The sequence below is a fragment of the Electrophorus electricus genome, chromosome 11 (genome assembly GCF_013358815.1).
Source record: "Electrophorus electricus isolate fEleEle1 chromosome 11, fEleEle1.pri, whole genome shotgun sequence".
In the NCBI taxonomy this organism is placed as follows: domain Eukaryota; kingdom Metazoa; phylum Chordata; class Actinopteri; order Gymnotiformes; family Gymnotidae; genus Electrophorus; species Electrophorus electricus.
The window spans coordinates 3,815,889-3,833,105 of record NC_049545.1 but is presented as its reverse complement, the minus strand read 5'-3'; the positions used below and the strand labels follow the sequence as shown (position 1 = coordinate 3,833,105).

The 17,217-nt window shown below is 42.9% G+C and overlaps 1 protein-coding gene across 2 annotated transcripts in view; it reads right to left on the bottom strand.

Moving 5' to 3' along the window:
- dntt (deoxynucleotidyltransferase, terminal) overlaps positions 1-15,175 on the bottom strand; it is a 67,476-nt gene extending 52,301 nt beyond the window's left edge. For both annotated transcript variants that reach the window (XM_027014106.2, XM_027014107.2), the window contains exons 1-4: positions 14,982-15,175; positions 11,567-11,741; positions 8,092-8,205; positions 1,853-2,023 (exon numbers count right to left, since the gene is read on the bottom strand). In XM_027014106.2, the coding sequence (XP_026869907.2) occupies positions 1,853-2,023; positions 8,092-8,205; positions 11,567-11,741; positions 14,982-15,175 (654 nt within the window). The remainder of the gene's footprint in view (positions 1-1,852; positions 2,024-8,091; positions 8,206-11,566; positions 11,742-14,981) is intronic.
- Positions 15,176-17,217: the final 2,042 nt, after the last annotated feature.

Genomic DNA, 17,217 nt, shown 5'->3' with positions numbered 1-17,217 from the left:
ACAGCACAGGTCTGTCAATCTTATAAAACTATATTTATTTCTACTTATAGAGTTTCGACTGTATTCAATGGAAAAACCCCATGAATACATTTTTGTGGATGAAGCACCATATAGTCTGTTCAGAGAAACAGAGGCCAGAACATGATTTTCATAATTCATTTACATTTGTCCTTGGCCTTCGTTGGAAAATTTTTTCCCGAAAACACAAATTCTATTTACTATATTAAACAATCATTTGTTTTCGGCAGTTACATGTCCTGAACACAGAGGTTCCCATTGTTTTATGCTGTGTGTAATGAATGCTCAGAAGTGTTTGACTGTGACTGGCTTGGTGTGTGATCTGAAAATACAGTTTGATTTTGAGCTGTTAAAGCTGTTTTGATGAGTGATTTTGCAAAGAGTCAGAGGTTTTTGCAAATGTGGTTTGAGAATTGAGTTTTCTATTGACAGTTTTGAGAAAAGGGGTAGAAGGTTTAAAGAAATGTCTTGGCAAATGTAAAAAAAAAAGTGGCTTTGTGTAAGCTCTGTGTTTAGTAAAATGGAGCTCAACAATCAGCCAAGAAATTGAGTAAGAGGTGGTGAGAGCAGTCGGTCAAGGGGTGAAGAAGAGGAGGACATCAACACCAAATTATCGATGACATTAGCGCAACAATTACTGAGCATGTGCTGGTTCATTGCATGGACATGAGAGAAGACGCTTCTCAGTTGCATCAGTAATCAGGACACTGAGAGAAAAATACAGGGACAGACAGTAATTGAATCATTTGTTTCGCCATTGCAGTAGACTGTGCGTGATGGACACCCATATGAAGGAGAAATTCCACTTTATGCAATGGTAAATGGCTTGTAATGCGTCCTTCCAGGGGTGGACCTGCCACAGCAAGGGACATGTCCCACGCTGTCTAGAACGTTATATCAACAGGCCCTTTTGCCTGACCCTGTCCGATGACACCAAGCAGATTAATATTTTGCTTTAATATACAGAGTTTTTTCATCTACTTTTTATAGTATTCTTATTGTATTCTATTACACAAGATGTGCAATATCATTTACATCTGTTGAATAAAAGTGAAATGCTTGTTTGCACTTTGTTTTTGTCTACATTCATAGTTTATCTTATAGAGGTATATTGTACTGTTTATCAATTCATTCAATTAAGGATTGCAATTCATAACCAAACATGAACCGGTTACAGTGTTTTCTATGATTGCCCTATTATCAAGAAAGCAGTAGTAGTGTTTACATAATTTATACCTATTTGATTCAATTGTTGGGCAAAATCAGAGATGCATTTTGGAGAATAGAATTGGAGCTGTTAGATTTTTGTTTAGGGTTTAGAAAATGGGTGATGTGATTGCAGAAAATGGGTTTTGGTAATGGAAAAGCTTAAAATAGCCCAAAGGATCTTCCTTTAGGTCTGTTCTGTTGTTTTTCCCCCTCTTCTTCACCAAGTTCTCTAAAAATACCACTTGTTATTGATCCTACATCTGCCTATAAAGATCTTCTGTGAAATGTTAAATGAAGCTTGTTTCTATATCTTCCAGTCATTCTCCATACAGCCCATTCCATACTGATTACTGTAATACAGAAAAGTAGATGACTACATTTTCAATTGTATATAGAATATAGATTTTCATTTTCTTTTCCCAAATCATGATGTGATTTATTGTCCAAGCAATAAAATGTAAAATGTTCAGATCATAGAAACCAAGAAATAAAAGGAGAGTTAAGAGTAAGAAAGCAGGCAGGCAGATATGAGTAGGCCGCTGAGAAAAATAAGAAGACTAGCAGTAAAGAGGAGAGAGGAGGTATAGAGGAAGAGGGGAAGTGAAAGAGAATGAAAGTACAGCACCTCTATGATGGCCTTGGTGTCGTCTCCCAGGCAGGGAAGTCCCTCCATGTCCTTCAGGCATCGCAGCGGCTTGGGCAGGCTCTTGAGCACGGAAGCAGCCCGCCGGAAGCCCACACACGCCCCCTTATTGTCACTGAACTCATAGTTCTCAATCAGCACCTCCAGTGCATCCTACAGCAGGACACGAACAGCACATGATCACAAAAGTGTGGGAGGGACACAGGATATGCATCAGATGGTAGGGAGCGAAGGAAAGTTCTGGAGGTGTTTCTAATAAGAGTCAAAATGGAGGAATATGGTAACCGGCAGTGAGGGAAACTTCATGGGGTATGGGGAGGGCATTCAAAGTAGATAAACTTTCTTTAGAAATGCAGGCACATGCAGATGAGGAAAAGTGTGTGAAGGAGAGGATATGTAGAAAAGGGTCGGGAGGAGGTATAAGGAAGAAGAGGAGTGAGAGAGGGAGAGAGAGAGAGAGAGAGAGAGAGAGAGAGAGAGAGAGAGAGAGAGAGAGAGAGAGAGAGAGGGAGAGAGAGAGAGGGAGAGAGAGAGAGAGAGAGAGAGAGAGAGAGAGAGAGAGGGAGAGAGAGAGAGAGAGAGAGAGAGGGAGAGAGAGAGAGAGAGAGAGAGAGAGAGGGAGAGAGAGAGAGAGAGAGAGAGGGAGAGAGAGAGAGAGAGAGAGAGAGAGGGAGAGAGAGAGAGAGAGGAGGGAGAGAGAGAGAGAGAGAGAGAGAGAGAGAGAGAGAGAGAGAGAGAGAGAGAGAGAGAGAGAGGGAGAGAGAGAGAGAGAGAGAGGGAGAGAGAGAGAGAGGGAGGGAGAGAGAGAGAGAGAGGGAGAGAGAGAGAGAGAGAGAGAGAGAGAGAGAGAGAGAGAGAGAGAGAGAGAGAGAGAGGAGAGAGGGAGATGTGTCAGCCACGTGCCCATACCCCATAAGCAATGACCCATGGTAGCAGGCAGACAGGGATCAAAGAATCTTTCCTTTCTCTCTCTCTCTCTCCCTCCCTCCCTCTGTTACTCTATCTCTCTCTTCCTCCATCTTTCTCTCTCTCCCTGCATCCCTCTCTCTCCTTGAGTTCGTGTTGCCAGGCGTCTTCCGGATGACCGCACAACGACATGCGGCTTTGTGAAAGCCCAAAAGGAGCCTGTCATTTTCCACTTGCTCATAACATCCTCCCTAAGGGGATAACACACACACACACACACACACTTTCTCGAACACGTGTTCTTTCATTCTCATGCATATGGTCATTTATTTCATTACTTTATTTATTACAGTGTGTGTGTGTGTGTGTGTGTGTGTGTGTGTGTGTGTGTGTGTGTGTCTGCATGTTAACTCCTAGGGTGTTTTGTATATATCAGTGTGTGTGTCTGTGTATATATATATATGTGTGTGCTCAGATTGTGAAAACATTGATGTGTTTTAACAGAGGGACTGGGAGTCACTGGGACTGGTACATCTTCCTTAGCATTAATTTAACACTACATGCCTTAGAACCAGAACACATGCAACATTACCCCCAATCTTGGCTTTTCTCTTTGTTAACATGCCTGAGAAAAATTTGTACACAATATAAGAAAAGTATAAACACAAACCTTTCACAGGCTTCCAACTCATCAGTCACTCCACAGATAACAGCAGATAACCATCAAGCTTAGACTCTGAGAGCAAGCAAGCTCACACCTGGGCTAGCACATGTGGGCAAGCTCACACCTGGGCTAGCACATGTGGGCAAGCTCACACCTGGGCTAGCACATGTGGGCAAGCTCACACCTGGGCTAGCACCTCACCCCACCCCACCCTACCCCACTCCCCCCTCACCCCACTCCACGTGGTGAGGACATAATGAGGAAGTAAAAGTCAGTTGACTGGGAGGTGGTTAACAGCACCATTCACTCAGTACTCAGGTGTAGCTGAAATGTTGGACAAATTAGACAGTGAGTGGAACCGCGCAAAATGCCGTGTTTGGGATTATTTGCAAGCAGGTTGGAATGGATTGATAGGTTGAAAGTGCTGACAGCAAATGACAGAAGAGCAAAGAAGTGACTAAAGCAATGTATATCTGAAGTCCTATGGCAGGACTGCAGGAGAACTTAGGGATCATCTGCATTTTCATTCCTAAACTCCATTTCACAAGTTAAGATTTTCAAATAATGTTATAGGATATATCAGAAATGTCAGACTCCAGTCCTAGAGGGCCAAACACATTTATAGCTGCCAAAATATGTTAAGTCATTGCTGACAGCCAGAGAGAGACAGCCCACTACTTGGTGTGCTTTGGGATGAGGGAGGGCCTGATTTTGTGAGCCAGACCTATTCCGAGTGTGCAAGGTTGATTAATAATGTCTGATGGGAATGCTTTCTAGTTAGGCATAAAAAATGCAAAACAGAGGGAAACTGGCAACGCAATCATGACAAGACTGCAAGAATGGAGTTTAGCATATCTTCAACCAGGCTGATGGCTGGCCAATCTGTCCACAGCACTGTCAGCCTAGATGAGGGGTTTAAATGAACTGGGAACTCTGAAATGGCAAAATGTTGACATGCACGTGTTAAATACATGCCTGCATAATAATGTGTATTGCTGTACTGTGTACCCTTTACGGGATGTAGAGATCGAAGCAGTGTTTTATAAAGAACAGAACACGCAATGAAATCGGATCGGTCACTACGGCGTGTTTCCAGCAGATTAGGCTTGGGAGGTCTTGCTAACACGGATTTTTAGCCCGAGAAGTAATGGAACAGAGTTTGTGGAATGTTCTGAGAAGGATCATATCAATGTGGGTAGCGCTGAGCTATACTGTACGCAGAAGTAATCTTGGGGTAAGTAAGCAATGCATGAATTATACAGGAATTAATAAATCTCTACACGGAGGCTCCCAACATGGCAGGTCAAAACAAGTTCCGTGTGATGAAGGACTTCTTATGCGAAAAGTGGAAACGTGCCCCAATCCAGTGATACATATGCCCATGCTGAAGACTCTGTGGCAGTCAAATTGCTGCCTCTAGGATATGCATGCTCACACAGTCACTCCGCTATATATGTCAGCTCTTTGGAAGTCTACCGCTGGAGTCTATCCTGTTTTCTGCCTCATAGCCAGGCTCAAGTGAGTTAAACCCTGCACTGGTGGTGGGTTAGAAGCACCAGTGCAACACAGAATGAGTACTACGACATGGCCATTTATAAAAGCCATGACAATTTGCATTCAACATCTGACATCTGTACAAAAAGAGACAATAATAGATAACTGGACCATATTTCATTTCTCTCAAAGGATGAAGCGGCCTCCAGTGAGCTCAAGGGTAAGAGGAGATACACCAGAGGACCATGTACACAGAAAGAAAGCTTGGTAAAAGGGCAAGTAAGGGCAATATCACCTACAGACACACACAAACACACACACACACACACACACACACAACCATTCTGTCCTCTGCAGACGTGCACAAAAGCTCACATCATGCATTCCCTTTATGAAGTACACACACAGTCAGAGTCTAACACAGTAATTCGCAAACACACACACACACACACACACACATTTCCCCTCTCAGTGCTGGCTAATGAGTATGTGAGCCTGGTAATGGGGAGATTGAAAAGTTGAAGCACTGTTGTGCTGGGGACAGCAACACTCTGTGGATCTCTGACTGAAGCTACCCAGGGAATCTGTTAGGAGCAGTCATACGCCTGGTCCAGACCTTACAACAAGCCAAGAAATAAATACAATTACACTCCAGAATGATGCCCTACTAAATGATACATACTTTGCTCAGTGTGGAACAGCACAAAGGCTTTCAGATTGTGTTTCTTTTTCCTGTCGTGGGAGAAAAGATGTCTTGACTATCTTTTTTTTCTGTTCCTGTTTCCCATATGTTTCTCCCAGCAGCAGAAGCCAGCCCGGCTCAATTAGAGCTGAGCTGAGCTGATTTCTCTGCAGGACTCCAGACTGGGACCGTATCCAGGTGGAGCCGGGTCCGTCTCCTCTCTAAACCAAGCCTATTGAAAGCCATCCTCCGGCAAACACGGCGGGGTGGGTTATGGCCAGCTCATTTGCAGAGCCGGTTCGATTTCAGCTATAACGGGAAACCTTAAATTGTGTCATCATTCATTTTTTGCTACTTACGGTAGATTTTCTGTTAAAACAACTGTAAACTGAAAGCATTTATGTGTTGTCAGCAAGGGCATCACTACACTCTGTGGTTTTGCTCTGCCTTCTGGGGCATGCATGCTGACTGGTGCACAAAGACTGCTAACGCAAATGCTCAAAAATGGCTTGTAAAAAGGTAAGCCATCTTAGACTGTGCAAGTCTCAGGAAACCCAGGGTAATCAGATCAATCTTAAAACAACAAGAAAGGAAACAATATGTGTTTGTGTGTGTGTGTGTGTGTGTGTGTGTGTGTGTGTGTGTGTGTGTGTGTGTGTGTGTGTGTGTATGTGTGTGTGTGTGTGTGTGTGTGTGTGTGTGTGTATGTGTGCTCACGCACATGTGATCCTGCCGCGATTAAGTGCACAGACGTGAAAAAGCACTGCCTGCAGGATTGTTAAAAAAATCAATCCAGCTGAGAGGCTGCTCATCCAAGCCATCAGGGCATCCAGCACAGGCTCAGAGGCCGATGGTAAAGAGAAACAACATGGATGCGAACTCCCATTCCCAGCTCATTAATGTTCATACACTGACTACCAAGTCCACATCCTGAAACAGACACACACACGCACACACACACACACAGGTGTACACACACTCCCTGCCAGGCATGTCTAAGAGCTGCTTACACAAAGTCAATCTTTGCTATCATGTGGCACAAGAGAGCATGTGAAGTCCGAGGACTATAGGTAAAGGGGGAAATCGACAGGGAAAGCACCAAATGAATAAACCAAAATGTGTGACTTAGGGGTGAGGGCCATGTGTGTTGCCTGGCACGCTGCCGGGGCACTGGAAAGGAAATCATGTCCTGGGCTCATGTTGGTGGTGACACATCACCATCTCCTCCATCAACATCCCTCAGCTCCAGCTGGCTGCCCCGTGGCCGAAACAACCCCTGAGCCACACTTCTCTAGCTTCCTCGCTTCTTCATCTCTGTCTGCTCATTTCATCCAGTCTCTGCTCTGGCTGGCTCCCAGACTCTCGAGCCTCTCCTTACCCCCCCTCTCTCAGTCTCTCTGACTCTTTCTTCATATCCTATATGTGGTTTTCTTTCTCTCTTTGTTATCTCTGCCTGTCTCTTCTACTCTTCACACAAGCACTCTATTTTTCACTCTTCCCTTTTTAGAAAAATCCACCAGCACCCAAACATGCAAACATATAAGCTCCAACTCCTAGCCCCATGTGAGACGTATGAGGACCAACTCCTAGCCCCATGTGAGACGTATGAGGTCAGACTCCTAGCCCCATGTGAGACGTATGAGGTCAGACTCCTAGCCCCATGTGAGACGTATGAGGTCAGACTCCTAGCCCCATGTGAGACGTATGAGGTCCGGCTCCTAGCCCCATATGATGTATGAGCTCAGACTCCTAGCCTGGTTCTTATTCATCTGTTTGCTTTTCAGGCATGTTTGCCCTCCTGGCAACTGAACAATCTAGATTATGTCTTTTTATTAATGTCTGATGATGTTTGCTGCACAGATTCGGATCAGCTCAGGGGTGAAACTGCATAATCTTTATGCTGAGAGATTTTAATCATGCTCCCATGCTTCTGTAAAAGGACAGGATATTTAATTTGGTTTTCTCAGTAATTGTCCAATTGACCTTGCCTGCAGTACTGGGTATAAAGTAAGATTCTTTCTCTTCTATCAAAATTGAGTCTCCCTGCTTTTTATGTTTGAATATATAAATCTTCCACATTTATTTCCTGGGTTCCATTTATTTTTTGCACAATATTGCACCATTTCATCAAGGACATAAGTGATTTGAGGGTGATGTTCTGTGTGTGTGCGTTAGTGGGGAATGTGTGTATAAACCCACTGCTCTCACCATAGTATGCCTATGTTGTATTAGAAAATGGGTCAGGGTTGAAAATAACTAGACTGTGATAGACAGGCAGGTTGAAGGAACCTTTTTTCTCCATGTGTAATGTGTGAGCGTGTGCTGATATGTGAGTGCTGATATGTGAGTACTGATATGTGAGTGCTGATGTGAGTGTGAGTGTGAGTGTGTGTGTGTGTGTGTGTGTGTGTGTGTGTGTGTGTGTGTGTGTGTGTGTGTGTGTGTGTGTGTGTGTGTTTGTCTTTGCCTACTCACAGTGAAAACCTTGTTGTGGTTGTCCAGTGTGGTCCGTCTCTGGCATGCATACTGAGACACAGTAGGCAAAGGATTGGCTGGCAGAGTTTTCTTCAACTGCAGAGATGGCTTCTGCTATGAGTATGTAAGTGAACATATGTGAGAGGGAGGAGAGACAGAGAGAGAGAGAGAAGAAGCTGTAAGATCACGTTGTTAAGCTTTAGGTTTAAATTAATTAAGCAAACAAACAACTCCAAACAATACACCAGCAGGAATTAAATCTCAACCAGTGGCTTTCACAGACATCAATGTGTATATATATATATATATATATATATATATATATATATATATATATATACATACATACACAAATCAAGCAACTATGTGCGAACTATGTGCTCTCACTCTAGGATTTCATAAGCATCTGTACAACACATTAATGGCTTCTCCTCATCACTGAGATAAGAAAGCAACATGATCAGTTACTTCCCACAGCCCTCTGTATAACAAATCTGGCAAGCTCTAATTCAATTTCCTTCCTGTAAATTGCCTTTTCATTTTGGCACAGAAATCACTTTTCCCCTTTGTAAGGACTCAAAGGGATTATGTATATGACATTAGTGTTCTCAGGAATTAATGCGCAATAGATCTCTGTGTTTGGGGAAATGCCATCATGACATTGTTGAGTTCAGGAAATGTAAGTTTCACTGCTTCTACGCTGTTAACTGTTAGTTAACAGTTTTTTGTCTTGTATAACTAGATCAGCCATTATAGGGAAAGCCACTACTCATTTCATTTTCTTACAAAAAGCATAATCCTACACCAAATATATTCCCTAATCTCAAATCTCACTCTATGAATCATGCTACACTTTCTCATTGTGTTATAAAAATCCAAGGCACCTTTAAAACCATGCTTCACCTCTCCCCTATGAAACAGCTGCACCCTGTTACTCTATCAGACACATTGCAAGAGCCAGTGGTTACATCCCTCAACAAACTGAAACAGAGACAATACGAAGTAGGATATGTAGGATTATTGTAAATTATATGAAATGTTGTCATTCTGTGTGTATTCTATGATACTGGTTCGCTTGTTACTTGGTCGCTTCTTGGTCTATGCTTCAAGGCAAACAACTCTAAAAACTAAACTGAATAATTCCTGTGGCTAGAAATTCCACTTACCACTAGGAATCTTTTTGGTTTCAATGCTGTATCATAAATCTTAGCTAATCTTCTTCTTGGTGCATATAAACATGTGCTGAATATGGTATGTTGAGCCAGAGAGCTGGCATGTATAATTGCAATTCATAGTTTAAACTATCACCTCATAGCACAATGCACACTAAACCATATTGCAACCAAGTGAGTACAGCTCTCTCCCATCTCTCTCTCTCTCTCTCTCTCTCTTTCTCTCTCTCTCTCTTTCTCTCTCTCTCTTTGTGTGTGTGTGTGTGTGTGTGTGTGTGTGTGTGTGTGTGTGTGTGTGTGTGTGTGTGTGTGTGTGTGTGTCAGTACCAGATGCAGGTGAGGAGACCATGTGCCGAGGATAATGATATACACACAGACAGGTGAGCCCTGTCCATTCAGGTTAATGAGATCACAGCCCATAGACTGGCCTGGTGTGGGGTCATATCCCTCCAGATCATAACCTTGACTTCTCCTGTCTGCCTCAGACCAAGATTGATAGGAGCAACAATAGACACTCAGATGCCTTCAAGCACACCTTCACTTCTGCAGTTGTCCCAGGCGCACATCCAGGCCTATCGCCCAGTCTGTCCATACCAGAGAGATTGTCTTCATAAAAATATCTCAAGTCAATGGGATGTAATAGCCTGTACTCCCCTATGAGAAGAGTGGGGGTAGCATAAATGAACAACTGTAACAGTGTGACATTTTTCAGAGAGCATAGCTGGCTAACCTCCTGAGGCAAAGTCTGGCGTGTTCACGAAGCCAGTCTTATTCAACACCTTATTTTTATCACCCATTAAAATGATCTATTGGAGTCGCAAATTACATAAATACATTTGTGTACTGTGCCGTTTCTCGTAAAGGAAAGATACGTTACAGAGTAAAATGGCAATTGTGGAGGGTATAGGTCGATTAACGCCAGCGTCGATTCATTAGTTCGCTTACTTGATTATATCCGTCAATATTCAAATGCCGTTCAAACTTTAGCCAGACGCACTTAAGGGTTTAGACGGGCACTGTATGAAAGTAAATGAGACATTGCCTAGTCTGCAGCGCTAAAGATAGCTGGGAGACAAGCGTACGTTCACAGTCATAACTCTTGTGAGACACAGAGGAGACTCAGCCTCACGGGCACGCCCGGCGGAGACGCAAGATGGAGAACTTCTGTCTCACTTTTCCCCACTGAGAGCAGATACCGAGATTGATGGATCTCCTGAAACGGGAGGCATATTTCTTTATTTTCGGCCCACATGCTCGGGAAGCCCGTTACAGTGCGGTCCATGGGAAGGGAATTAGTCTTTAGCGTGGTGTAGTGATGCGTGGCGAGACCCGCGCTACACTGATGGGGCTATTTGCGCCCGCAGTACAGAGCATCACTCTATTTGCTGTCAAGCAACACGAATAAAGGAATATGAAACTGGATCTCGAAGCCAACACAAGAAATGCTTCTTCCCGTTATTTCCCCAAAGTACAGATAAACCTGTTTTCGTATGCCGTAACTGACAGCATAATTAAGGCTTGTGGATTACACGGGTTTCTTTAAACTATGTAGTTTTGAGTGATCAGCAGTGAGGAAGGCTGAGAATACCGGCAATTATTCTAAGAACTGGATCTGAAAAATCAGCCTATATCTAATGAATAAAACGCAGTAGAAGACAATTCTAGGCAATGAGTATGCATGTCAAAGCAAGATCTGAATGCAAATTAAGCAAAATTACTTAATATCTCATATCGAGGAGAGTAACTGAAAATGTTCGTCTATTCAATTATTTATGTTTGTACTTCTATCCTTTAAAGGGGATGGACGATTATGAATTTAAGGATTGCTGTTTTGAATATGTATAAGTTGCCCTCTCATTCTGTTTTTAATACATAGTTTATAATTTAGTTTGTATTTTGTACAATACAAACTCGGTGCCAATTGTGTACAACCCATTGAGCTTTCAGCACCCCCTAGTGTTCATCGTGCACATGGACCATCTCAGCAACCTGGATTTCTGGATCACGCAAACCTCTTTATAACCGTCCACAGATTGTTTATAAGGTTGTGCGGCGTCTTATCACACTTAGCCAGGCTCTGTGGCCTATCACCGACTTGACAGATCTCTATACTTTTTCCTCCAAAGCTCTCCAAAGTGAACTGTCATTTTTGATACACTCTCTCTCCCTCTCACACACACACTCGCATGCACAAAACACACATAGACACAAAGAGAGAGAGAGAGAGACAGAGGGAGAGAGAGAGAGAGAGAGAGAGAGAGAGAGAGATAGAGAGAGAGAGAGAGAGAGAGAGAGATACTCACTTGTATGCAATGTTTTGCCTCCACCAGAACAGGCCTGCCAGCTTCCATACTCTCTGTGAACCAGGAGATATCCAGCACATTCGTACTGTCCGGGTCAGTGAGACTCTGTCCGTGTAACCATGACCATAGCTCATGCGCTGGGTTTGCCTCTGCTATGATGTGAGTCACTTTGTCACTGCAAAGATTGGAAAAGGGCATTTTATAATTAAAAAAAAAAAAACATTTACCAGCTAGGTGATGTCTCACAGGATTCTAAACGGCTGCCTGTGTTTCTGCTAGGCCATAACGTCTGCCCGCTTTCAGTTATTGACAAAAGGTATCCCTCTACTCCACTCCTCCTTCCTTTAGCTTCCTCTGTGTTCCAGCATTCTGCCATCGCTGAACGAGACCATGGCTCCGCCAGCCGCTACCGCACACTGAGCTGGAATCGAGACAGAGCACCGGAGAATTGTCACGATCAGCTGTGTTTGGACAGCCATCTTTATGTGTGATTACACATGAGTCTGCGGATTGCTGGCAGTCCAATCTTAGATGCACGCACATACACGCACCTATACAAACACACACACACACACTATTATCTACCCCAGCCAACTAGTGTGACAGCCGCAATTACATTTGTTGTTTTGCTTAATTACAGTACTAGCCACCCATGCATGATCACCACCAGTGAATGGCTCCACTAGTAAACTCCCATAGAGACAGAACAGCAGAGCTGCCCAAATCCCTGCATACCCCAAGTGGAAGAGAGAGGGGGAGAGTGAGAAAGTGTGTGCGCGCACACATATGTGTGTGTGTGTGTGTGTGTGTGTGTGTGTGTGTGTGTGTGTGTGTGTGTGTGTGTGTGTGTGTGTGTGTTTAGGAGATGGTACCCAATAAATCACAATTCTCCACAGATAAGTTTCTCTCACTCTCTATTGAACTGTATAAAGAAGGGAACTACATAGAACAAAGTCTTTTCTCATTTAATACAAATTCATATCCTGAATTCTGCATGTAGTTCTGCATTCACCTCAGAATGGAACGGAATTGCATCTCTTTTAGAAAAGATGTCATATTTGTAATGTATCCCCTAACCACTTCCTCTTATCTGCTCCCAGGTAGGCATCAACAGCTATGATATCATAACAAACGAGTTACACAGTAGACCGACCTTTACAAACACGTGTTCTTACTAGGTTGAGCACAGAAGTTTCATCAACAGGTTAAAAGCTCCAAAGACTCAGATGTGTAAATTCCAGCAGAGTCTCCAGCTGCAGCAGCACACCAGAGGGTATGAAAGAGTCTGTGCGCCTGTAGTACCTTTAACTTATCATCACTGTTCTACCTTGACCTTTACTATGGCTCAGCCCTCCCTTTGCCTGCTTAGTGCTCCAATACGTCCACAAATTTAGACATCACTCTTCTGTGATCCAACCAGAAGCAATCGGGTCATTTCCTATGGTCTAAAGGGGCTGTAATGACAAGGGATCTGGATTTCCTCCACAACGCATCTGTGAAAAACAAGCTGAAAATGAAAAATTACTGAGAAATTATTGAGATAGTTCTCATGGTCTTATAGGGAGTATAGACAAGAAGAGAGGTTCACTTCACTGTGCTTACCGAAGTGCCTTCAGATGGATGTAAATGAAGAAATAATAAAGAAATTCAGATTTTTAGGGAGAAGAGGGAGGTTAGGAAATAAAGAAAAATACAGTGGAAAAAAGAGACCAGTATCATTTATGCTTCGTGACTTCTGCATAAATTCTGCATCAGCTGATCTATGGTTGAGAAGAAAATGTCAGTGAGATGACAGACTTGGTGCTGGAGTGATCTTCTGATTCAGCCCACACTTACCTTTAGATCAGCTTAATACCAGTTCACTCCAGTTGCTCACACGATTCACCTTCACATTTAGGCCAATGTGTTATTTGTCAGCACTATATGGGGTGGGCGGTGATGGGGGCGGAGAGAGACCAAGAGGGTCACCGAGAATTGAACTTCCAATATTAGGGGACGCCTGGTTGTGACATACTTAAACACAGCCAGCCTAACAGCAGCTACTTCGCAGCAAAACAATTTCACAAAGTGACATTTGACATGACAGCTGTAAAGTGGTGCTGAACATTACAGCTTCATGGGGATGTGCTTTGGTGCAACACAAGTATGTCTGGGGCTTCTTCCAAGCAACGAGGCCAAAAATATCCATTAGTGTACAAATACTTAAAGAACTATAGTATTGTCTGTGTCTGTGTTCCATACTTGTTAAATAGGCTTAGTCATTAGACAACACCCCATCTCAAGGATTATACTCTCAATAATCTACTGGAGAAAGAATTAAGGCAGAATCTTTACAGATGTTGAGAGTATATAATCAGTAAAGATTAAATTGGATTTTCTTTGGTCTTTCTTCAAGGTTCATATATACATGTGTGTATGTAGAATTTTTTTTTAATTTTTTTTTTTTTAGTATTTATTTAGTTATTTTTAACAGCCAATGTTTTATCAAGCTACCAGTGATATTGTAATCCTCACTGGTTTGTAAAATGTCAGTTTGTGAATCATCAGCTTGTTTCCTGCGGTTGGCTTCAGACAACAGCTTATCGGGTGCTGTGGAACCCAGGAGGATGCAAGAGTTCAAGCTGCATTTCTGGGAATGGTGCCATCCCACAGCTGTGCATGGCACACTGGCCCAGAGTGAGCCACTGGTTGCAGTCATGCCAGCCTCCCCAGAACAACTCCCTCTGGTGTCCACGGCCAGCTGCGTGAGCTTGGCTCCCATCTCCAACTGGCAACAAGCAGGTCATGCATGCCAACCATGGCTAGACATGCCAGTACCATCCTACGGCATGTGAAAACCCAGATAAAAGAGCTTGGAAATGGAGGAAAGATAATACTTGTACCCTTTTTTTGTGGCTGACTAATGAGTGATCACTTTGACCTTGACAGACGAAGTTCTCTTTTAACAAGCTGCTTGAATTGCAATCAAAACTTTAAAAGACTGAAATGAGATGTTATGCCATGTTACAATTGATGTGCAAATGTTCTTAGTTTGCAGTGTTCACAGGGGTCATTTTCTGAAGCAGCAACTGGTTGATTGTAGCAGTTAGTTATACCCATACTCACAGAGACTGACAGATTTTCATATTCTATGTCATTATGTTGTCATAATTTCTATGTTACTAAAAAGCAGGCACAATACCGTCACACTGTTATTATGATTTGCATAACAATTGCTGCATTCCTGACTGACAGTCTGCATGTATTTCTTAGAACCATGTGCCTTGGAGATATGTCAATTGAAACCAAATTTGTAATGAATCAACATTTCTTAGGTAGGATATTGTGATATTTGGCTAAAACTGCAACTGTAAGCCTTTACAGGGAAGTCACAATATAAATGTTGGTAAATGTAGTTGTTTTTCCTGCAACGTACCTTAGGGTGTCTTCCACGCAGAAACCCTTAGACCTGGCCAAACTAGTCAGGAACATCCTTCTGCTCTTCCCCATTCTCCTCTCCACCAAATACATGATCACATCCCTAAACTTTGTTTCCTGTTTAGGATGAGCACAGGTCACTTCAGGCTGCCGTCGTTTCCTCAAAAGAGTCCAGGGGGTTGCCTGCAACATCTTCGCACAACTTTAAATGTTATTGGTAGCGTGAGGCAACACTATAGGACTGTCGGGTGATGATAATGTGATGATTGTGGTTATGCTTTGTCAACAATACACTCAAAGAAGACTCCTCTCCTATAATGGTGTTGGCACTGGTGTCTTATTTTTCTTTGAACATTGGCAGTTGGAGTGGCGGAGTGTGTGTTTGTAACTTGGCACAGAGGAAGAGAGACCAACAACAGGTGTTTTAGATTTGGTACTCATATTAAAATTCAACTGCCATGATGATGAGTGGGGACCGGATGATATTCATGAGAAAATATAAGAGAATGTTAAGGAGGGAAACATAATCATCATGTAAAGATAGTCACATTTCTAAATTACAATGGATTCTTTAACAATTCTCTGTACTGCCCATCTTCAAAAGGTGGTGAGTATGTTTTGTTATTATTCCTCCACATACTCAGTATACATTGGAATAAGATGTCTTTTCTTCTGGTCCATGGCACAACACAACAACAGTACAGCATCACAGTACACAGCACTGCAAAGTGCGAATGCGCAGCACAACAGTATCTGTTATCGAATGAAAAATATAAAAGATAAACCTGACTAGTGAAAGTGAAACTGCAATTCCTCTTCTTCACAGCTGTCTATAATAAAGGCTAGTCACAGAGGGCTCGTCTGAGTTCTTGTTCCATACATGTTCCTTCAGGCAGTTGAGGGTAACTCATCACCATTATGGACCACTGCAGCTGTCCAGTTGAGGGTAACTCATCACCATTATGGACCACCGCAGCTGTCCAGTGATGTCCAGCAGGTTCCACCCACATGCCGGCCATATGCAGCCCAGCACACCATCCTCTTCCCGCTAGTTGCCCATCTGCTCCAGCCACTTAATGAGTGTGTCAGTGAAGACAGAGGCTTCATTAGATGCTCAGTAGCCACAAAGCGGCATATGTAGGGATTGTGGGCCAGGGTCTTCCCACACTCCCTACGGTTTTGCAGTTTTCACACTTGCATGTTTCAGCTTTGGGCACTTCTCCTCCTCCATTCTCTTCCCTGTCTTCTCTGTCTTATTCTTTCTTTTCCCAAGGCATGAACTTGCCATCATTTTAACAAGCATTTCAGTAAACCTGTCAGTGATTTTCTGTTGAACAAATTACAGGAAAAGGTTTACAGGGTATTTAAGCAAGCTTACTGACTTACTTAGAGCCGTCAGCAGCGGCCTGGACCTGGCATACTCCTGCACTGCATATTCTAGTCTTTTCTTTGTTCCTGCTCAGATAATCACCAAAGCCTTCACAAATTCAGAATGCATTTGTTGGAGCAGGAAAACCATTAAAATGTGCAGCACAAGGTTACTCAAGGATCAGGATTATAAAATATCGATTAACAGCTCTACACACGCTTGTGCTTAAAAAAAAATCTCCAAGCATAGATCAGGTGAAGGCTTTAATTGGTCTGAAGAAATATTTTAAGAACATTGGATCTGTGTAGATCACTTTTACTTAGTCTCAGCAAAAAGAGCTGACAATGATGAGCACCAGAATGCTTCAATTCTGTGTGTGTATGTGTGTGTTTGTCTGAAACAGTGATGCTAAGACTCTCACTAGCATGATGCTGAGAGGTTAACTGGTGCCACACTGTTGGTTTTGTGCAATTGTTTGCCCACTTCCTCCCAGTTCTTCATCTGTGTGCTGGTTTGGCTTCCATCCAAAGAAACCCAGCATGCCTGACAAATGGCCAGCCCCTCTACACCTGCAGTTCAAAAGAAAACCTCCATCACGTAAACACATCACCTTAGGTTAACCTCTATTTCTGAAGGCAGAACAAGTTCCTTTGTTTTGTTAAAACATTTGATATGCCACTACCTAATTCATTATGCCGTTAAGTAATGTATTACCAATGATTGCTGAAATTTATATACAATGTTCTTATCATTCCAAATGCTTGTGTTCCTTTTGAAACTGTGTTTTGTTTTGTCATTTGTGTTTCTGTAGGTTTTTGTTTGTTTGCATTGACTCTGTTAGACTGTACCTTTTAGCTGCCTGGTC